General features: G+C 35.2%; 1 protein-coding gene and 2 non-coding genes across 3 annotated transcripts; 2 read left to right on the top strand and 1 right to left on the bottom strand.

Annotated features, from left to right (window-relative positions):
• Positions 1-77: 77 nt before the first annotated feature.
• LOC123555205 (uncharacterized) lies at positions 78-23,704 on the bottom strand. Its single transcript, XM_053520903.1, has 4 exons — positions 23,693-23,704; positions 21,566-23,263; positions 1,443-1,545; positions 78-280 (listed from the first exon to the last, which is right to left on the bottom strand). The coding sequence occupies exons 1-4, from the start codon at positions 23,702-23,704 to the stop codon at positions 78-80; spliced, it is 2,016 nt and encodes a 671-aa protein (XP_053376878.1).
• Trnat-cgu (transfer RNA threonine (anticodon CGU)) lies at positions 8,507-8,578 on the top strand. The gene has a single exon. It is a non-coding gene; the product is annotated as a tRNA-Thr (tRNA).
• On the top strand, positions 12,533-12,604 carry Trnat-cgu (transfer RNA threonine (anticodon CGU)). The gene has a single exon. It is a non-coding gene; the product is annotated as a tRNA-Thr (tRNA).

Below are 23,704 nucleotides of genomic sequence, written 5' to 3'. Positions count from 1 at the left end.
GAAGACGTCATATTTATAACACTGAATGTCATAAAGGCTGTCTGTTTTGAGTATGCCAAACAGATAAAAATAAGGGATTATGACAAATATTCAGCTCTTTTGTTGTAAAAGAGAACACTAGCCGTTCCTGTGTGCATCGATGGGTATCTAGATAATAACGCTGGCATTCCGCAAGCTGACGGTCCGACACCTGACAGATGTAGACCATCTTTCCAGGCGGTCCATTTATGACTTGCACGTATAAAGTCAAAGTCTGCACTTAGTTTAACATGATTGTAGCCTGCAAAGGAATCAAAATAATTCAATAGCAATAAAGTATGTATATTAACGGTGTTTTTTTTTTGTAAGAATATTTTCTGTCTTATAATTTATGTAAGTGATTTTTGCGCCGAATGCCACAGTGAGATATCTGTTCTCTGTGTACAGCAATGATCGAATTTTGAACCAAAATTTTGAAATTTAGATAAGATTTTGACATGGAATATTCCTATACACCCGTATTATTGAACTTGGGAAAGTTCCTGAAAAACAATGGCAAGTGAGAGCAACGTAAGATGAATCCTATAGCGTCTATATGAAACCAGCTTTCAACAACAGATTGTCAATATGTAAATACCATCTGGATATAAATTACATTAACTGGTTTAAAGGAAGACGAAGGCCTAAACAACATAATATATGTTAGGGTCAGACCGTAACTACAAAATTTATTCCTTCTATTTACAGTCGTTTTTTTTTCCTTTCTTTCGCATTTCTTTGTTTGGTACACTTAGGTGATGTAAATAAAGACATATAAAAGACAGTTTTGAAATAGATGTTTGAATCATTTCTATATCCTTCTTATAATATTCATTGACAGCAATTGTATAACAGTAACAGGAGAAACTCTGGAAGCAATCGGTAGATCATACACAACCAAAGCAACCATAGCAACACAACCAAGGCAACACAACCAGTGAAGCACCAGGCTGTTGACAGAATTACATAGCTTGTTATGTAGTATTTGCCAATAACAAAGTGGCATTTACAAGCATAATTAATACAAAAGATTGATAAGCTGAATATGAAAGACATTTTTGTACCTGTAACGCAAGCTATGTCTTTATTGGAATACTCTTCATCAATGAAATTTTAATGCAAGAATACAATGTACACTTGTGATGTAGAGATCACGGTGGAAATCAAGCCAGTACTGATTTCTTGTCATCGAACCTTATTGTTCATATCACGCCAAATTTGAATCGGGATCATTTTAAAAGATCTTACATATTCTAAATAAGAAAACCACTTATAAGATATCTAAAAGATCTAACTTGGTTTTACAAAGTCTAGAATGTGTAAAGCGCCCGAAAGTGTTGTTGTGTTAGCGTTTATACATTAAATAAATGTAAAGGTGGAACAAACATCATGTAGTACCTTGTCACTGTGGTTTTGTATTTCACCGTTGTAGCGTCTAGGTGACAATAAACAGTTTTTTCTGAGCTCCCGAAACAAGCCGTTACGCCCTGAAGAATCAAACCAATCTGTAAATGTAAACAAGCATACCTGAAAAAAGACAACATACATTTTTGGATTCGTAATGGCTGGCTTTCTTCAAAACACGGTCAAACAGCTTTTTATCTGTCGTCTTAGGTACAACTTAGCCTGGACCTCCGTGGAAAATGGCTGCGAAATCTGGTGACAAAAACGTACAAATTTGCCAAACTTTAAAACTTTATAGAAATTTACCTGCAAATGATAGAAACATTTAGTTTTCTTTTCTAGAATTCCAGGACACACCAAAATCTGAAAATGTATACAGAAGTATGTGCCATCCGAACCGTTTTTGAACTACTTAGATTCTCCTTACTAGCCAAGGCCGTCGCGGGCGGTCCGGCCGGTCCGGTCATGGCCGGACCACTTTTTTGGCTGAGCATGATATCGGCCGTACCAGTTTTTTTTCAGCTTTTGCTTAGATTAAAAGTGCCGAAATATTGCCTTGCTAATTGTCCGCAACGAGCGGTATCTGTCATGTTTGCCCGCAGGGTGTGAAAACTTCGGCACTTCGTGTCAAACGTATCGACCCTGCTTGATTGGATTAATCATAATTAAACGCTTATCTGATATATCTTTAATCCGGTATGATCTAAAGGGCGATTTTTTTTATAATTTATAATAATTGCTTTGATGGAAAAAAATTGTCGTATGTTTAAAAAAATTTGGAAACAATTGTGTTTTCGTGGTATAATAAAGAAAACTAACTGAAAGCTAATTTCTTCTAATTATTTTGAATAGTCTTAAATAATTGCTTTAAATCCATTAAAATGCTGACGTACATCTCAACTTTAAAATAATATAAACTTCGTTTCTGTCTACTCTAAATTCTGAAACCGTATGCTTAACTTGTTGCTTAACGTATTGCTGCAAAATAGACATACATGAAATTCCAAATCAACCTATATAATACATTTAAATTTCCGAAACGCACCTTTGGTCAGAAAAATCCAGTGAATAAAAGTTTTCAGCCATCGTGGTTCGCCAATAGATTGTGGCTGCATTACGATGAAACTAATGACCTCGCTTATTGTAATGTGTTTATGGTTGCTCACACAGACGGCAAGTTGTCGAGTTCGAATCTTGATAAAGCCTTCATTATAAAGGCTACCGCCTGATGAGACTCACAGAGGGGTCGAAATAGTTGTTTTCTTTTGTATTGGCTGACACTCAGAAGTGAAATACATCAACATTCATTGGGCAAATGTCGGATAGTTATCCTTGAAAACTGTTATAAAATTGACTGAAAATCTTGATGGAAAATGCTTTCAAGATGCAAGGAAAACGCACTTACGGGCATCCCAAATCTTAAAATTTTCTCGTGGGGAGACCCCAAACCCCCCTTACAAGAGGGGGTTACCCCCTCTCTCTTGCTCTGCCCCCTCTCTTGCCTTCGGCACTCGCAGCACGCCTTCGATATCCCATGGCCGGACCGCTTTTTCGAAGCCGGCGACGGCCCTGCTAGCTGCAAAACAAACATAGTTTCGCATTCACCGCCATTTCTCAACAGGTACTCGCTATTTATCATTGATAATTTAACCATGGCCAATTCGAATATAGGGCTAGAAACTGTTTACTGTCTCCAAACTTCCATTATTGTAGTTTCGACTTCCTGTTGCGTATGTGTAATGCAATCTCAAAAAATAACACAACAATGGGTGACTGTATGGCGAAGCGTTTCTAAAGAGGATGCTCGTAAAATAAAATTTCAGAGATTTTAAATGTAAGAAAACCCGGAAAAAAATCCGACAGTAAAACAATATTCAAAGAATGCCATTACCCATCCAAATGAAATTCAAAACTACGAATAATGGAGATAAAAACTAAAGTGAAAAGAGTTCGAAAGTATACAGGCCCGTGTGCAGGATTTGTTTGCTGGGGGGCCCAACCTGGGGTGGGTTCGGGAGGGGTTTCTCCTCCCGATTGCGAAATTTTTTTTATATGGCACATGAATAGATGCATTTTCCTGCTACCTGAAACATCTTTAAGGATGCATGAATGTATCATATATTTAAGGAAAAGTCTACTTTTTAATCATTTCATCAAGCCTTTTCAATGTATGGATGATTGTACAGTCACAGTGTATGGAATTATTTTTCTGTATGATACCCAGTTGAAAAAAATGTTGAAGTTTTAAGATGATTATTAAGTAGACTAGCTCCTAGACTATGATAATTTTTTTCTTCACGTTTTTATGATTTCATGTAGTGAACTGAGCCAGTCTATATACTATGTCCAATATTACAATTTTAACATCAGTCCTCTTAGAAAATCTCTAGAATAGACTGGCTTTTGTCTCTATGAACATAAAAAAGAAAAAAAATCATAGAAATATCTTAATGATCAGTCTAGTGGCTAGTCTAATTATAAAGGGTATCCTATTTGCAAAATGGCCAAATGTTTTTAGATTCCCAACAAAACAAACGAAGTATTATGACAATTACTATTTACATCATAGATTTGAAATGACAATGAACTCTTAACTGTACCAGAGATCTATAAAAATAAATAGATGTGTAATTTATACTTCTTTGACTGTACAAACTATAACATCACAGCACATATTAAATGATATTTTTATGTATGAAAGCCCTCATAAGTAACGAGTTTTAGATGCGTTTTGTAAGATTTACTGAGAAACTACTTTTAAAACTATGAGAGTTTTTTAGTAAGGTTATTGGACCCAAAAGAGTAAAACTGATACAGTAGTTTCAAATTCATAATTGTTGTAAAATAAAAAGACAGGATAAATATCTATCAATTTAATAAATTTGGGGAATGTGCCTTAATGTAAAAACAAAATACAACCATCATAATGTTTCAATTTTCAGATTCATTTTAAGATTTACTTAACAAAACCAACAATGTTCTGATCATTTTATAACACTTCCAAAGAGTAAAAAATATAATAGTTTCTCCACTACCCAATCAATACCATCAAGCGATCAATGAAGCATGCACAGATAAACTTTTACCTGTGACATGCCTGGGGCTAATTTCCACTACCGGACACGGTTTTGTGGCTCTTTAGCCTGTGTATTGCTGTCAAATCAAGCCAGTTGCGCTGGTGTATAAATTTGTTAATTGAGCGGCCCATAGTAATAAAAATCGTAACTAGCCAGCCAGCTTGGGGGGCCCGTGCCCCCTGGCCCCCCACCTGGACACGTGCCTGGTATATTGCATTTTCGTCATTCTAATTTTGATATTTTTGTTTACTTTTACAATGGTAGTTTCGTGTTAAAACTATTGTGATTTCGACTTTCATCATTACAGTTTCCTGATTTCAATTTTCATGATATCCAAAACTTATTTCAGCTAAATATAAATGGAATAAATATACAATGAATGTAATTTGTTGAGTTGTAGAGAGACAATCGTGTTGATTATAAAAAAAAACAAAGAAAAATATCAAACAGGGAATGCCACGCACCATAAACGTAGCCTCCTAAAACGAAACCCCCAGCATATAAAACATACAAGTTAAAATACAAATGAGTTTAGATGTAAATAGCTTCCTCAAAAGTAATTTTGACTCTCAATCATTCTGAAAGATGGCAGTGTCATTGAGAAGTCATTATAACCTTTGATATATCGCAATCATTTGACTATTTACATTCTGAAAGAACATTACGTTACATTATGCATTACGTTATATAATGTAGGGATAATACACGTTTTTTGTGTATTTACGTCTGCAAAAGCCCGCGGGATTGTTTGTGACCGAGACCGTAGGCCGAACATTATCTGAATGTACATTTAATTTCAAAGAGGTGAGTTTAGTATTTTTAAAAATGTTGGCAAAATAGTAAATGGAGGGGTAGCTGTTTTGTTCAGTATAGTTTTATTAAACAGATCACGTGCAAGATGACACAAACCATTTTTCAAGAGAAACGTCTCCATTTCCCCTGCATTTTTGCGTTTGCATTAGAAATTGATCACGAATTTCCTAAATACATTGTGTAATCAAGTCTAGATATCCTATTATTCTATACCAGACAAAATGATAAACTGGAATAATTGGTTGCAAAATTGAGGATAATTTCCTTTGAGCAAACCAAAGAAACTTAATACTGCACCAACGTAATGATCTGGCCTGTCATTTTCCTTTTAACAGATGGCTGTTTTAGTAATACGTTATTACTGAGAGAAGTAACTGGCATTAAGATTTCCAATCACTGGTTTCAATGGAATGTTTTGTTACGCCTTAGATGTTTTTGCTTTGTATGCTCTTATTCATGAGGAAGTATAGGGTGCTTGAGTGCAGTTTCTATTTGAGAGCTTAATTTGGTTCATACGTGAGACCTTTTTGGCCAAGACAAAAATGCTTTTTTCCTTGGAACCAACCTTTCAAAAGAGGCGTGTGTAATAACATGTTTCTGTTTCATTTGTTTGTATCGTATTGTGTGATGTTGTTTTTTTTTTCAAAATCTGTTTGGTTTATACATGTATTTGTTTAAATTAAAATAATGTTTGTTATTCATGCGGTCATTGAATGCTCTTTTTGAAAACCAGTTTCTTTACCAAAACATCAAGAGTCAGGTCAAGTCAAGTCACACCTATACTTAACGTTATTGTTAAAAAAATCAGAGTTTTTCAAAGACAGCAGTGCATGTACCATAAATGTGTAGGCAAATTGTTATAATTCTATTTCTTCTATTACAATGTTTGCAAGCTGCCGAACTGATAGCCGTCACAACTGTTACAAAAAAAAAAACAACAAAAAAAAAAAAAAAAAAAAACGAGACTCGTCCAAGTATTCCTCTTGTTACTTCGACCTGTGTATAGTACACTAGTACAACAAAATATTATTTTAAAAATAATATACAAATTTGATTTACATATGTAGGATTGCTAACCTGACACGAATACTCGACTTCATTAGAGTTAAAGAAACTTTATAAGATATTTAATTATACATGTCCTTTATTTCGACTGTTACAGTCCATAAAATAAACAAACGTGTTTGTAAACATGGACGGGTCCAATTGGAAGGGAAAGAAGCATTTTATAGAAATATTTCAATGGCAAAATACAATACATATCGTAGCCCAGACCTGCCTATAAACCGGGCCAGTCTATTTTATAAGTACAACAACACGGTAGACCCAATTAAACGAGCTGTAGTCATGGATATTTCTCAATACACATTGTTATCAGATATAAAAAATCTACGAAATAATCGTGCTTTTATATCATTTAGTTAATAACAAAGAATAATGTATTTTCGTTGATAGACTTTAATTAAATCTTATAAATGAATATCTTCGAAATATTTCCACTAGGAAAACAATTGTCAGTCATTGACGTTGTTTATGTCTGTTTCATTTCCACAAGAGGATTAGTACAGTATGTTATCATTATTATTTCTGTAATGAGCTGATGAAAATTGCAACACATAGAGTGGATGTCTCATAAACCAACGCGACGCCATAAATCTAACGATAGTATCAGGGACAAAGTGGCATCTGTGTATTATTTTACTTTTTATTCATCAGACAAATGTGAAAGTTAATGTTGATTTGCTTTGGAGCGTGACATATCGATGCAGATCTGTTTGTTTTGACTCCCAGCTGGGATAACCTCATTCGTTTTCTTGCTTTTGCTGCAAAACAAGCAGCATTAGAAGTAAAAAGGTTATTATGAATTATTCGTACAACATTAAAGTATCAAAATTACAGTTTCTCCGTCAGCAAATTAGAATTTGTTCGAAAAGGGTCTAACGAAGTTTTTGGTAGAAATATGTTATTATCGTTATACAAAATTTTTAATTCAAAAGTACTTGAACAGTGTATATTATACTACACGTGTACTAGGTTTCATCATTTGCTCTACCTGTTTTCTCCGAATGGCCCAAAAGGTTCAAAGAAAATCTCTTTAATCAATCTTAGACTACTAACTTGTCTGTCATCCAAATATCTGACAAAATACAGCACATTTGAAAGCAGAATCTTTGATGGTGTTCACATTTATAAACAGTTTATTGTTAAACAGTTTCAAAGAAAATCGCTTTAATCAATCTACTAACTTGTCTGTCATCATAGTAGGCCTATCTGAAAAAATACAGCAAATTTAAAAGCAGAATATTTGATTTTGTTCACATTTATAAATTGTTTTTATTTTATGCTCTTCAGCGAAATACTGATATTTATCAGCGAAATAAAATTGATATTTTCACTGTTTCAAACAGTGAAAATATCTTTTTTTTTCACTGGTACGGAACTACACTTGAATGCGAAAGAATATGAATTTTAAATAATAGAAAATTCCATGCAAAATATACTTTAGTAAAGATATAGATGTATAGGAATACTAACAGGATCATAAATATATACATTCTATCATAACAAAGTGTAACAGAAATCAGAAAACGTAATAGAACTATTTACAGTTTCTCTACAAAGATATCCTTACGTCACGGCATTATGACGTCAGGATGAGATGCACGTGACGTTGCGCGGACAAACTGGATATTTGTTTGCTTCAGTGTAAGATCGATATATATTTCACTCGTGAACACCAGAGCGTCACTCGTGAAAATATTGCATTATAGTGTTCACTCGGTGAAATATATTTCGATCTTACACTAAAACAAACAAACATCCTCTATATTCAAGTTTATGTTCAAAAGTTTCAAAGAAAATCGCTTGGATTAACCTATTAATGTGTCTGTCATCATAATATCTGGAAAAAAATACAGCAAATTTAAAAGCAGAATCAGTTTGTTGATGTTTATGTTCAAAATAATCGTAATGCATCTGCTCAAAATGCAATTTAATACCAACGCAGCAAAGTGTCCATGTCATTTATATATGGTGCAAATGAAATTTCATATGAGTCTATTTTCTGTAAATGTAACGGTTTGTTAAAGATTTATTGTCATGCACAGCTGCTTTATCAGTAAACTATTTTATTTTTCAGTGTGACTTATGCGGGCTTAAAAACATAAGAAGATGAACAAAATGGTGAGAAGACAGCCTCTATAGCTCAGTGGTAGAGCACTGGTCTCGTAAACCAGGGGTCGTGAGTTCAAACCTCACTGGAGGCATCTTTTATATAAAGGCAAAATAAAAAAATTCACGTACTTTGTATAAGATTATTCTTATCATTAAAACTTATGTTACAGTCTCGACTAAATCATCGTTAATTTTATGTTTTATTTTATTTATTTATTTTATTTATTTATTTATTTTTGCGGGGGTGGGGTGGGGGGGGGGGGGGGGGGTGAGGGTTAACGTGACACCGTCACAATTATAGGTCATATGGCGACTTTCCAGCTTTGATGGTTGAAGAAGACCCCAGGTGCCATTCTGTGCATTATTTCATCACGAGCAGGCACCTGAGTAGAACCACTGACCTTCCGTAAGCCAGCTGGATGGCTACCTCACATGAAGAATTCAACATCCCGAGTGAGGCTCGAACCCACATCGGTGAGGGGCAAGTGATTTGAAGTCAACGACCTTAACCACTCGGCCATAGAGGCCCCTTTATGTATTAATTATGAAATTGTAAAGTGATATTCATACATCTATATCAGAGCGAATACTGTTTACGTATAATATTTAAGCATTTTTGCTCCATTATTTTTTTTGTAATCGTTTTTAGCTCGACTATACGAAGTATAAGGAGAGCTATCCTACTCGCCCCGGCGTCGGCGTCGGCGTCGGCGTCGGCGTCTTTCCGCGTCCCCACCTTGGTTAAAGTTTTGGTGCACTTTCTCTTTTTTCAACTTATCTCTGTAATTACTTGATGCATTTGATTCAAACTTGATATACTTATTCCTCATCATTATCCACATCATCTGACATAAGGTCCATAACTCTGGCACCAATATTTCATGAATTATCCCCCCTTTTCACTTAGATTTTCAGGTTAAAGTTTTGATGCACTTTCACTCTATCTCTGTTATTACTGAATGGATTTGATTCAAACTTAAAATAGTTGTTCAACATCATCACCCACATCATATGACACAAGGTGCATAACTCTGGCACCATTTTTTCATGAATTATTCCCCCTTTTTACTTAGAATTTCAGGTTAAAGTTTTGGTGCACTTTCACTCTACCTCTGTTATTACTGAATGGATTTGATTCAAACTTGAAATAGTTGTTCAGCATCATCACCCACATCATATGACACAAGATGCATAACTCTGGTACAATTTTTCATAAATTATTCCCCTTTTTACTTAGAATTTCAGGTTAAAGTTTTATGCACTTTCACTCTATCTCTGTTATTACTGAATGGATCTGATTCAAACTTAAACAATTGTTCAACATCATTACCCTTATCATATGACACAAAGTGCATAACTCTGGGACCAATTTTTCATGAATTATTTCCCCTTTTTACTTAGAATTTTAGGTTAAAGTTTTGATGCACTTTCACTCTTTCTCTGTTATTACTGAATGGATTTGATTCAAACTTAAAATAGTTGTTCAGCATCATCACCCACACCATATGACGCAAGGTGCATAACTCTGTCACCAATTTTTATGTCCCTAAAGGGAGGCATATAGTTTTTGAACCGTCTGTCGGTCTGTCAGTCTGTCAGTCTGTCGGTCCCTCCGCAATTTTCATGTCCGGTCCATATCTTTGTCATCGATGGATGGATTTTCAAATAACTTGGCATGAATGTGTACCACAGTAAGACGACGTGCAGTGCGCAAGACCCAGGTCCGTAGCTCAAAGGTCAAGGTCACACTTAGACGTTAAAGGATAGTGCATTGATGGGCGTGTCCGGTCCATATCTTTGTCATCAATGGATGGATTTTCAAATAACTTGGTATGAATTTGTACCACAGTAAGATGACGTGCAGTGCGCAAGACCCAGGTCCGTAGCTCAAAGGTCAAGGTCACACTTAGACGTTAAAGGATAGTGCATTGATGGGCGTGTCCGGTCCATATCTTTGTCATCGATGGATGGATTTTCAAATAACTTGGCATGAATGTGTACCACAGTAAGACGACGTGCAGTGCACAAGACCCAGGTCCGTAGCTCAAAGGTCAAGGTCACACTTAGACGTTAAAGGATAGTGCATTGATGGGCGTATCCGGTCCATATCTTTGTCATCGATGGATGGATTTTCAAATAACTTGGCATAAATGTGTACCACAGTAAGACGACGTGTCACACGCAAGACCCAGGGTTGTAGCTCAAAGGTCAAGGTCACACTTAGACGTTAAAGATCATTTTTCATGATAGTGCATTGATGGGCATGTCCGGTCCATATCTTTGTCATTCATGCATGGATTTTAAAATAACTATGCATGAATGTGTGACACAGTAAGACGATGTGTCGCGCGCAAGACCCAGCTCCGTAGGTCAAAGGTCCTAAACTCTTAACATCGGCCATAACTATTCATTCAAAGTGCCATCGGGGGCATGTGTCATCCTACGGAGACAGCTCTTGTTCATTAATTATTCCCCCTTTTTACTTAGAATTTTAGGTTCAATTTTGATGCACTTTCACTCTGTCTCTGTTATTACTGAATGGATTTGATTCAGACTTAAAATAGTTGTTCGACATCAAGCTGCATAACTCTGGCACCAATATTTAATGAATTATGCCCCTTTTTGCTTAGGATATATTTATATAGTGTTTTGATACATTTTATCTTTACCTCTCTTATTACTTTAAGTTGATATTTTTGACATAGACTCAGGCTATTGTGCAATATCTTCATCCACAATTGGAGTCATTAAACACTTTAGTGACAGCTCTAGTTTCCTCAGATGTGCCCAGTTTCACTATCCAGCATCGAAATAGTCGAGCGCGCTGTCTCCTGTGACAGCTCTTGTTATCTCCCTTATCATAAACGCAGATGTACCTGTTAGCTCGTAGAGATCGTCTCTCCAACCCTAAATGGTACATGTGTCTGTTTATGTCCTGTATTCCGCATTAAGTGTCATATTAGCGTCTATGTGATGTTTAGCAGACGAGACTAAGTACGACGGGTATTATTTTTTATGACGTGACACAACGGTATTAGTATCTAGTATGACATGAGAAACATTGAAATCTTCTGCAGCTGGAAATTAAGCTTTTAGTGAAAGTCTGACATTTGTCTTCATATTGAATCTTTCTTTAAATTAAATATTCATATAAGAACATGTTAAGTTTTATTTCAAGGCGAATAATAGCTTTTTAATAACCTGTGGCCAGGCGATCATTTAGTCGTGGCCGTGAGATACTTTCTCGTTTCAAAAAGTGTATTTTTTAAAATAAAAATGGTAGATATGGGTTTTGTATATGCAATTTCTATTGCTCACGTGTATTGGATTGTTATAAGTCAAAGAAATGTAAACAATAAACTATATAACTGGCACTCGCCATGTAGAATTTTATTATATCTTGATTGTTCAGAACTTCAGGATTATTCTTAGAATTTTGAGCAAATAAAAGCGATTTGGTCGTGTGTTTGACTTTTTGCTAACTGATTAAAAAAATTGGACTGAGTCTCACCAAAAATTGTCATAATAGACGTCTATAGGAAAATCCCGATTTTGACGACATTTTCACCAAATGAACCATTTCCGCAGTTTAGATTTTAATGACATTTTTTTTCAAAATTGCAGATCACCACATTGTTTATTATATGGACAAATCCTGAATTCTAGATCATTATTGACTACATGTTATACGCTGGGTTATGGAAGGTCGGTGGTCCTGCCCAGGTGCCCGCCCGTGATGAAATAATACACGGAGAGACACGATGCACCTTGGATTTCCTCCATCATCAAAGCTCGAAAGTTGCCATATGACCTATAATTGTGTCGGTGGGACGTTAAGCATGTTTATACAGGTTTAATATCACCTTAAAATTGTGGACAAAATGGAAAGTGTTGATTGTTTGTTGAATGTCATGAATATTCCAGATTTATGAATTCAAATACATTGTACAAAATAAAAGGTTAAAGACCCATCACAGGATAACTGTACTCTGTTGTGTTTCAATGAGCATAAATCTTTAGCATAGTTGACGATCAATATACTAACCGCCTCTATAGCTCAGTGGTAGAGCACTGGTCTCGTAAACCAGGGGTCGTGAGTTCAAACCTTATTGGAGGCAATTCAAATATTTTCATTTTGATGTTAGTAGTTGCGCAAATCGCCAAAATGAAATATTATGCTAAAACATGTACCAAAATGTCGTTCTCATTTTTTAAATTCTGATTATATATATTATCTCTATAGATTGGCTGGAGTTCTTTGTATGCTATTAGCAAAGTACACAAAAAGACACATTTATGTTAAAAAAGATAGAATAATTATGTAATAGAAAATATCAATATTCCTCTCGACGTTATTTTTACTAGGTACATATTTATTGCTTTAGTATGCTTATCTTTCAAGCCAAAGAGAAGAGGTATATTCTCACTGTCGGTCGGTTGATCTGTCCGTTCTTCTATCGGTCGGTAGACCATGTGCTTTCCGACCGATAACTAGAGAATACTCACACAATAGCCGTTTGTGGTCAGTAGATTACCCCTATTTTTGGGGATCGCTAGGTTAAAGATGGAGGCAAAAGTGACCTTAAAACTGAAAACGGTTTCCGCTCAGCCGCTGAAAAAACGTTTTAGCCTGCAGTCGTCAAACTTCACAGTTTGTTTTCCAGTGGTTAGTAGACTATCTCCTTTATTTTGAATATCTGTAGGTCAAGGTCACTAAGACTAAAACTGGTTTCCGCTCAATAGTTAATGAAAGCTTTGACTGTCAATGTTTCATAAGATGAATGTCTGTAGTAAGCAGATAATACTTTCTTTCTTGATGTCATTTAGTCAATGGTGAACGTCACAGCATACAAAGTTACATACCCATTTGCTTCCAAAAAGACCATCATAGTGACTTATGCGCTTTACAATATTTTATAATTTACTTAATACTTAACTACAGAAAAGCAGTGCTTCATTTCATAAATTGATCAATACAACGTCCTGCTAAATTTATTTTCATTGCGACTTTTTCATCTTTCTAACCAAATGTGCTCCTCCCAGCATTGTTTCAGGTATGAGCGGGCACCTGGGTAGAGCCACCGACCTGTCGTAAGCAAACTGTATAACTGCCTCACATTTCTGAACCCCAAACGAGGTATCGAACCCATATCAGTAGGAGGCAAGTGATTCGAAGTCAGCTACTTAACTACTATGCCTAGGATGCCCCAGAGCGCTTTTCTACAGAATTTATTTACTACTGGCATGTGTCTGATAAAAAGATTTTGCCACATTTATTTTTTTCTTATAATTACAATCTGGAAAAACTGACTTTGACACAATAACTTTTGGCATTAATCTGAAGGCCCCTTTAACTATCAGATAGCCACGTGTAATCACATTTACCTTTGCTATACTGAAAAACCTGTATTTCGGTCAATAGCAAATAATATTTACCCATGTTGGTTGATAAATTCTCATTCTTGCATGAAAACTATTTTTTTCACTGAATCTATGTATTAAAGAGAAAATAAAACGTGTATTTAGTAAGGTGATTCAAGTTTTAAATTTAAAATGCTTTGCCAGGTACACATATTTATTCTTATTCAGATGGACTTCTGGTATGTACGTCTTGGTCCTTCCATAATATGATCCTTTCGTAGCATAGAAAATGCATTCGAATCCAAAGTCAGTTAATAACCCCAAACGCAATGTCATCTTCCCTACAGAGCTGCAAATGTGCTTACTCGCTACTACTTCTGTTTACACCGTTTCGAATTCAGCATTAATTCATTTTTTGTCAATAACAGTGAATATATTTAATCGAGTGTAACCTGTGCCATTGCTTGTTTTTAGGAATCATATCAGTGATTTAGCGAAGCATCAGTCGGTATGTTTTTGTTTAATTGCAGGCAGAATTCATATAAATCTTGAAAGCAGACCACTACGTTCGTATCACTACGCTTCCAAAATAACAGTTCATAATTATCAACTTATCATGTAAAATCATTATTTTTGAAATCGTGTTCCTGTTTACCGACTTTTGAAGAGATATGCTGAAATATGATCAATATCATATTTGTAATAGCGAAAAATAAAAATTGTCGTTTAAAACATTGAATATATGTTTTTGCAAGTGTTGTTGATTTGTGCGCCCGGTTATGGATACTTAATTAAAACATGTTGACTAATTCCAAGAATAACAGAATGGTAAATAAATAGTGTGCAAGAATCGTAAAGTTATCACCTTTGAAAACAATAAATTTATTATATATGTTATGTTTTTATGCAAGAATACATGCTTATTTTGTGCATGAACGTATGTAAAAGCCCTAGGGATGTTTGTTACCTTGACCTCCGGTCAATTTCAAAGAAATTGGCATTCTTTAATGTAATAATCATTATTTCAAATTATTTAATAACACGACTTACAAAGCCACATGCACTTGAATACGTATTTGCCAGAGATAAAGTGACAAAACATTTGAAAAAAATCTAAATATATCATGATATTTTGAGTTACTCTCTGATTAAAGTAGCATTTATACTTAAGATAATTGAACTGTATTTATTATACCTCGCATACCTAAATGCTCAATGCAAATTCACCATTTGATTAATGTGAATAATATAATCATATTGCCGTGTGTTTTCATATCTCATGCGCCAAATCGCTATTTTGGTTTTCTGCTCAATAATCATGTGATATTATCAGCAATTCAATATCACATGCGCAACATGATAATGTTGATTAATTCATACATTGTTTATTGTTTGTTGTATGTATTAATATCATACTTACCATGTAATTGTACATTTTATGTTGAAATCTATCTATCTATCTATCTATCTATCTATCTATAACTGTACTATTTTGGTTTTCTGCGTATATGATATTAGTTTCCGTATCCTCCTTTGGGTGATATTCTTTTGTAAAAGATATGTCTACATGAGCCGGACCTGATTAACACGAAATAAAAAGGGAAAAAGAATCCAGCAAATTTGCCACAATTTCAGAACAGAACAGAACAGAACATATACTTTATTCATTTCAGAAATGAGCCTGAATGGCTCTTATTCTATACAAACACATTTGATAGTATTATACAAGGTCAAAATATATTATTTACACACACAAATACAGTTTAAATTACAGATTATTACACATCACTTTTGTCTACAGTGGTAAAATCCCATTGCCCAAAAAAGAGATATTTTGACTATCAGAAACATTTTCAAACTTTTTGACACGTGACCGATCGAAAGTGACTGTCAAGTCATGTGACCGCGCTGATATTTTGAATGTCATATAAGGGCAAATAACTGCTTCATTTTTTAGCCAAATGATTGCCTCCCTTGTACACAATGTCATATTGTAATGAAGTCACTATTCAATGTGTACGCAGGTGATTACCGCGCTAAAGATGAAACTGTTGAATTAAATGAATTAAAAACATTTTCAAAACTTTATGTGCTTAATTTTGTTCGGAATAATAAAATAAATATCATATTGCAGCGGGTGCGACATTGATATTGTCAACCCTCGAAACAGAATGTCACCACTCGGCTTTCGCCTCGGGTGACATTCTGCCCTCGGGTTGACAATATCAATGTCACACACGCTGCCATATGATATTTATATAATGTTAAATTGCAATACATAAACAAAAAAATACAACATATCTATCTAATTTGTCAATCATATAAACCATTCTAGTAAATCAGTCTAACGAGGTGAACTATCATACTTTTACCTCATGGTATGATAACAGACATTGACACTAAATTAGAACTAAAATGCTGACATTATGTTCTTACATGAAGCGTAACTGTTCTCATTTTCAACGCCTTTTCAATAAAACTACATAAATTTTTTAAGACTTTGTTATTTTCAGAGCTCAACAGTTCCAACAGTTTAAACATGTTTGGTCTGATAGAATATTTTTTTGGTATATATTCCTTTCTAATATCTTTGTACTTATCACAACGCAGGATAAAATGATATTCATCTTCAATGTCACCGTTATTGCACATCTGACATTTTCTCTCTTGCCTTTCCAGCCTGTTTCTGCCATATCGAGCTGACTCTACTCGTAGACTGTGAGCCGATATTCTTAGTTTTGTTAGCAAATGTCGATGATGTTTGTTCTTGGTAATATTTAGGTATGGAGCGTATCCAAAGTCCGGTTTAAGATACTTATACACTATAGACAATACTTGATTCAGAGTATACTCTCCTGGCTACTACACGGCTTGTGATATGTCTAATTTTATTGGTGTAGCTAGTTTCATTGGAGTAAACAGTCTACTTTTCTTGATTATTTTAATAAATCAAATATCTCAGTATGTTGATGTTTCCAATAAATGTTCAGATCCTTTATATATTTTCGATAAAATAAAATAAGCATTGCATTGCTAAGAGGTTGATATGAAAAATTGTCACCCCGCGGAAATATTAATTGGCTGACACCTCGGTCTATTTCATAAATCTTGGTGTGAACATTTTTCGTATCATCCTCCCTAGTCTGTGTTCAAACCCTTTGTTTTGTTCACAGGAGATAACTCCTGAGGCTATTCAAAATTTGTATAATTATGACCATTTTCTTCTAAAAACACTGGACATATTCAGAGCCAAGAAAGATCGGTCAGAAAATATAAGAGAAATGATTAAACAAATAATAAAAAGATTATGTAGTCAGTGGCCAGACTACATCCTCCAATGAATACAATATATAAATGGTAACACTGATAGGTTTATATTTCGACCAATCACTGACCAACATTAACGTTATATAGATATTAGTCATTGATAAACAAAGAAAACAACTAATTAGCCTTACGGTCGTAATATTTATCCTATTTCACGCATGGAAACGTTTGGTTTAAAAGAAGGAAGAAAATAAAGTTAAGGAGGCATGACCTCGTGAACTCAAAACTACCTTAGATGAACTATGTAGATATAGAAAACATCCCCAATTAGAACAAATAGTAAAACGTATATCCAACCATCAAAAACAGGCTAAGTTTTAGTTCAACAAAGCTGTAAGTAGTGTAAAGTCATTTACACTAAAATATTTAAAGTCGTTTCCCAAAACTATCAAAAAGCTAGTAACAGCATTGTGGAAATAAGGCGACAAAATGATTTATGACAATTTTGCTTGGTGCGAGGGCTTTACTTCTGGTGCTATTAAACATTATTGCCCATTATCAGACTTGTTTCTGAGCTTCTGTTTATGAATATTCTGTGTAGTTCTTACCTCTTCTGCACATATGGCACAAGACCACAGTTATTTGCCCTTGGTTGACCCAATACGGAAGTAGTTACGCGGAAAATAGTTCCTCTGTTAGATGGTGAATATTGGTGAATTTTAGAGTGAAAGACCTGCAATAAATGGCATAAATAGAGGAGATATGAAATAGTAGGTACATGTACAATTTGACAGAATGAAAATGTCAGAATATGCATAACATGACTTTTTGATAGGGCCTGTTTTGCCTGTTTGCGGCCATCTAGAGAGTATTCTTCATACGCATGTGATTTGGTTCAAAATGGTGGAAAAAGAGCCGGCCAACTCAATGTTTACTGTGGCTGGAATTTTTTCTCTTGATTAGTTCTGTTGAGTTCAGGTATTTTTATAGGGGTTGGAATGCATGCAAAATTGCTATAGTGTCCAGTGCCTATATAGAACATATAGTAAAAATAACTGTGGTCTTAGGCCTGATATGATGGACTGGAAGTGACGGCGTAAAAATCTGGTACCCGTTATACGGGTAGCATAAATGCTGTCGGAATCTATTATATCCCGTGTATTAAATGTTAAACAGTCAGCGCTACTGGCTCTAAATAATTTGAAACAATAACATAGAATAACAAGAAATGTAAGGACTCCAACTAATATTTTGTAAACAGTGAAAAAAGCACATGCTTAGTATATTTTATACAGCCATATGATTGAAAATACAAAATCTACAGTTATGAAAAATGTTCTTAAAATCTATGTTGTAGATTTTTTTTCACACGCGAGAATGTCAATGTGACAAATTGACCGGAGGATGAATATTTTCAAAACTGTCTAGTCTAACAATATAGAAAAAGATACTCGACCTTACCTTTTATTGCCTGTATTTCCTTCAATGCAAAATTGCAGTTTAACAGGATTCTACTTTTAGCTTGTATAATAGTATAAGCTTTTATCATATACATGTATATAGTTCTATTCTGTATAAACATATACGTGGTACAAATAATGCAGAGCGGACGCAGTGGTACAGTGGTAACACTGTCTGACAAGGAAACAGGAGTCGTGAGTTCGAGCCACCGCTCCTCAAACCATATTACTGGCATTGTGATAAGAGTATCGTGTATGGATGCTTTACACCTGGCACTCTAAAGAATAAGAGAAGCTTCTGGAACTGTAGTCTTCTGTATGTTGCATTTTCCTCCAACTAACGTCACTGACAGCCTTTGGAGGAATTGAACATATGGGATACCTACGAAAGACCCGTGGTGACATTTCAGCTTCATTATTTCACGATTTCTGCTTCATGATTTCACGATTTCCACTTCATGAATTCACGAATTCACGATTTCTGCTTCCTGATTTCACGATTTCCACTTCATGAATTCACGATTTCACGATTTCCACTTCATGAATTCACGATTTCACGAAAAAACTTCACGATTTCTTGATTTCACGATTTCTTGATTTCACGATTTCCACTTCATGAATTCACGATTTCACGATTTCTGCTTCCTGAATTCACGATTTCCACTTTATGAATTCACGATTTCACGAATTCACGATTTCACGAAAAAAAAAATCACGATTTCTTGATTTCACGATTTCCACTTCATGAATTCACGATTTCACGATTTCTGCTTCCTGAATTCACGATTTCCACTTCACGAATTCACAATTTCATGATTTCCACTTCATGAATTCACGATTTCCACTTCACGAATTCTCGATTTCACAATTTCCACTTCATGAATTCACGATTTCACGATTTCCACTTCACGAATTCACGATTTCACAATTTCAACTTCATGAAGTCACGATTTCACCATTGTGAAATCGTGAATTCGTGAAATGGAAATCGTGAAATCGTGAATTCATGAAGTGGAAATTGTGAAATCGAGAATTCGTGAAGTGGAAATAGTGAATTCGTGAAATGGAAATCGTGAAATCGTGAATTCAGGAAGTGGAAATTGTGAAATCGAGAATTCGTGAAGTGGAAATAGTGAATTCATGAAGTGGAAATCGTGAAATCGTGAATTCATGAAGTAGAAATCGTGAATTCAGGAAGCAGAAATCGTGAAATCGTGAATTCATGAAGTGGAAATCGTGAAATCAAGAAATCGTGAAATCATGAAATCGTGAAATCAAGAAATCGTGAAGTTTTTTTCGTGAAATCGTGAAATCGTGATTTCATGAAGTGGAAATCTTGAAATCGTGAATTCATGAAGTGGAAATCGTGAAATCAGGAAGCAGAAATCGTGAATTCGTGAATTCATGAGGTGGAAATCGTGAAATCAGGAAGCAGAAATCGTGAAATAATGAAGTTGAAATGTCACCACGGGTCTTTCGGTGTAGTGTGGGATTCGTCAGCCCCGTAACATCTGTCAGCGCACATCCACACAATATCGTTTGCTTCCGGTATCAGAAGTGCATATGCTGAAATATGGCGGTTAAAAGCAAAAGTAAATCCGGTTGGAAATAATAGGTAAAAAGAACAGAAAAGTATTATATTTAACCGAAGTTACACACCACAAATATCATATTGCTTAGATTTCTGACATAACGTGTGTTCGCATGTTCCACGCGCTTTACTTAAAGTTTATAGTAAAGTTTTCAATCACTCAATTAAACTTTAAACTATATTTCGTTTGACTGCCTTATTAGGATGGATAGTTACTGTTGTAAGATGTAAATATTTTAGTTCACTGTTGATTAACATGGACCGTTTTAAAAATGACGTCTTATCAAGTTAATTTTTTTAGATGATGTCATAAAACTTAATTTAAAAAAAAAGCTTATATCTGAATAATCTAATTTTTATTTTGAATAAATCATTATCTCGAATTGCAATACATGAACGTTTGTAAAAGAAATTAAAGATATATTAATCTACAGTACTGACTTTATAAAGTCACGTATTTACTATGTAATTTGCACAGCAGAATGTAGCAAAACAGCCCTGTGTATTCGACTGTACGACGCAATCCGATAGATGTGTACCTTTTCTATGAACCCCTCTTGCACATGATTCCAAACAGTTATAATAAAATTATGAGGCTAGTAGATGCTATCATAACTTTAAGAACACCCCTCGTGGTATTAGAGAATTACATGTATAGCCCTGTGGCCGGTAATATGGCGCAGTTAAGGGTTGTTGACACGCTAAAAACACCTAAATGCATACTATTCTGATAAAAAGTATATTTATAATAAAATCAAACCATACTTGATCTAACAATATGATCTGCAAGCCTATTTATCGCAAAACTTACTTGTTAACACGTCTGCAACAACACAACCCATCTCTACGCTCTCATGTTTATGTTGCCTGTAATATGGCGAACAAAGACGTCACCGCGTGTAATGTGTATTGTAATCAGCTGTTCAGCTATATATACGTACATCGGGTAGTTTTTCAAGTCTTTATGGGGACCTCCATAGTGCACAATTAATCTCATGGGTGAAAATACCTTGTAAGTCTAAAATGATGCACTAGATAGTGTCCTAAATTACAGAGTTAACACAATAATAACAGTTAAACTATTTCACATCCAAATGTTTTCATTTCAATTTGTTAAACAATTAAATATCAATACCTTCATTAAATTACTTTGACATCGAACATAAAATGTTTACAATAAAAAACTAATTCCAAACTATTTACAGATTGTACAGTTTTTTTACCATTTAAATGCATTTTGGACAAAGGAACTCTTCGTCTTTTTCAAGACTTTTCACAGGAGAACAGAAGTGCAAATGGACCCAGCCATTGCATTTGTCACACTGACCCCAGTCTAGAAGTCTGATTGATTTCGATAGTTTAAAAGCTGGAGGGGTCCACTTCTGGCATACTATACATACTTCCGTGTCTTCCAACTCGTCCTCCAAGATTTTACTATCTACTATAACCTTTGAAAATCCACTAGGTCCAGCCTCTTGACTTATTCCTTCTACACAATTTCTTTTATGAGGGTTGGTACTTTCATTTGCCTGATCACATCTGTCTGTTTCAGCTGATCGTTTTCTGCTGTTCTGTTTCTGCTTTTTCACTGACTTTTTGGCACTTTTCTTTTCATCCAGATCTTTTCTTCGTTCTTTCTCAAGTTTCTTGTTCTTCTTTTCTTCAAGTTCTTTTGTTTTCTGGTCCTCGAATTCTTTCTTCTCTTGTACTAAACTGAAGAAATCATCACACGTGACAGCTTTTCCACACTTTGGTATAAATAACCTCCTTGACGTGTTCTCTTGTTTAGATTTATCTTGTTTTACAGGTGTCTCTTCTGATTTCTGAAGTTCAATTTTTCTTTCCTTCTCGATAAACATCTGTTTCACCTCATTTACTTCCCGTCTTTCCTTTCTCGAGAGTGTTTTCGTGTTCTCATCTAAATCTGCTGTTTTCTTTGGCAGTTTATCAATCACTGCTTGAGGATTGAAAGGGTAGATGCCAGCAGTTCTGAAAGCACTTTGTAGATTACCTGGAGATAGTGCCTTGTCGTATGATTTGCCAATTAATTTAGGAAGCTGGTACCTTGTTATTACTTTATTGATATTGTTGTCTACATACTCATGACAAAGAGCACTAAATGTCCTCTTAAACGGACTGAAAACACCAACATCCAATGGCTGTAAGATGTGGCTGCTGTGGGGAGGTAACACAAATATATGAATTCCAACGAGTCTTGCCTCTTTAATGACATCAAAGGTAATGTGCGTCAAATGCCCATCATACAGTACTATAGCTGGGGGATTGACGTACTTTAAGAAATGATTCTTAAAGAAATCAAGAAATGTTTCACTGTTAGACCAACCTGTGGCTGAGGTTGTATATTTAGTGTCAGGAAGACCATCAGAAACAAGTTCTTTGCAAAGACGTTCACCTTTATATATTACATAAGGTGGTAATCTGTGACCTATCGCATTCCCACAGGCGATTACAGTAGTAGTTGGTGACTTACCAGATGTTACTGCGTTGACTCGGGTGTATCTGGACGCAAGAATTTTAGGTGGATTGTAATCACATGTAATACCTGTTTCATCAATATTCCAGACTCGGGAGGGTTTGTCAAATAAGTCAACTTCTACTAAAGTTGATTTCAGTTCTTTATAGTAAGCATCTACTGTAGATGGAGACACACACAGTGCTCTCACTCTCTCTAGCTTTTGGGGTTTTCTCATGATCATGTGGGGGAATCTGTTTACGAATCCGTTAAACCAATGCTTACTTGGTTTGTCATTTCTAAATTTATCGGAGACTCCCAAAGCCTTTGCTAACTCCATAGCTATATCTAAAACTTGCCATTTTGTGTAACCGTAACCCATTTGTGCCATAAATGCACAGTGGTCTGCAAGCTTTTGTTCTAGAGGGAAATTTATTACTGGAGGCCTTCCAAGCGATACTTTTACTCCAAATTTTCCATTAATTTTGTTACGCAACGTCGTTTCAGGGACTCCGAATTCCCTTGCAATTTTTCTTACAGAAAAGTTCTTGTTTTCTTTTGCAAAATCTACAGCTGCAAAAACGGCATCACTCGAATATGTACGTCGCTTAGACATATCTTCAATCTAAAAAAAAGAAAAGACAAAAACACATTATTTATCATCTTTATTTATCATAAATACCGCAGATCAAAAACAGCCGTTATACGTGTAAATAGTAGCGATATACCAATATGACATATATGACGTAAATAGTTGCTGTGTACAAGCGTCAAAATGGCCGATTGTGGATAGAACATTTTTATACTGCAGCTGGAAACGGCCGATAGGGTGTTAAATACCTACCTATACAAGGACTGTTGTGTTGGATAATGAGTCTAAAGTTGCAGTAAGTGTAAACAAACAGTTGTTAAAAATTTCTATGGCCGACTGTTCTTGCGCAGCGACATGGTTACATCACAGAACGTGTTTTTATTCAACAGGTGCTGCAAAAACGTCAACGTCCCGCGTATTTTGCACGTATTTTCAACGGCAACGTCATTTGCGCCATATTACCGGCCGCGCCAT

This window comes from Mercenaria mercenaria, chromosome 13 (assembly GCF_021730395.1).
Source record: "Mercenaria mercenaria strain notata chromosome 13, MADL_Memer_1, whole genome shotgun sequence".
In the NCBI taxonomy this organism is placed as follows: domain Eukaryota; kingdom Metazoa; phylum Mollusca; class Bivalvia; order Venerida; family Veneridae; genus Mercenaria; species Mercenaria mercenaria.
Note: the sequence above shows the minus strand (reverse complement) of the source record. Positions and strands in the feature narration are given on the sequence as shown.

Bases quoted from the DNA above. Each gene is read 5' to 3' on its own strand.
- LOC123555205 (XM_053520903.1), bottom strand. The intron at 1,546-21,565 runs GTATGTATAGTA...GTCTTTTTTCAG, and splicing joins ACGAGTTGGAAGACACGGAA to GTATGCTTGTTTACATTTAC. The intron at 281-1,442 runs GTGAAATACAAA...ATTCCTTTGCAG, and splicing joins GTCACCTAGACGCTACAACG to GCTACAATCATGTTAAACTA.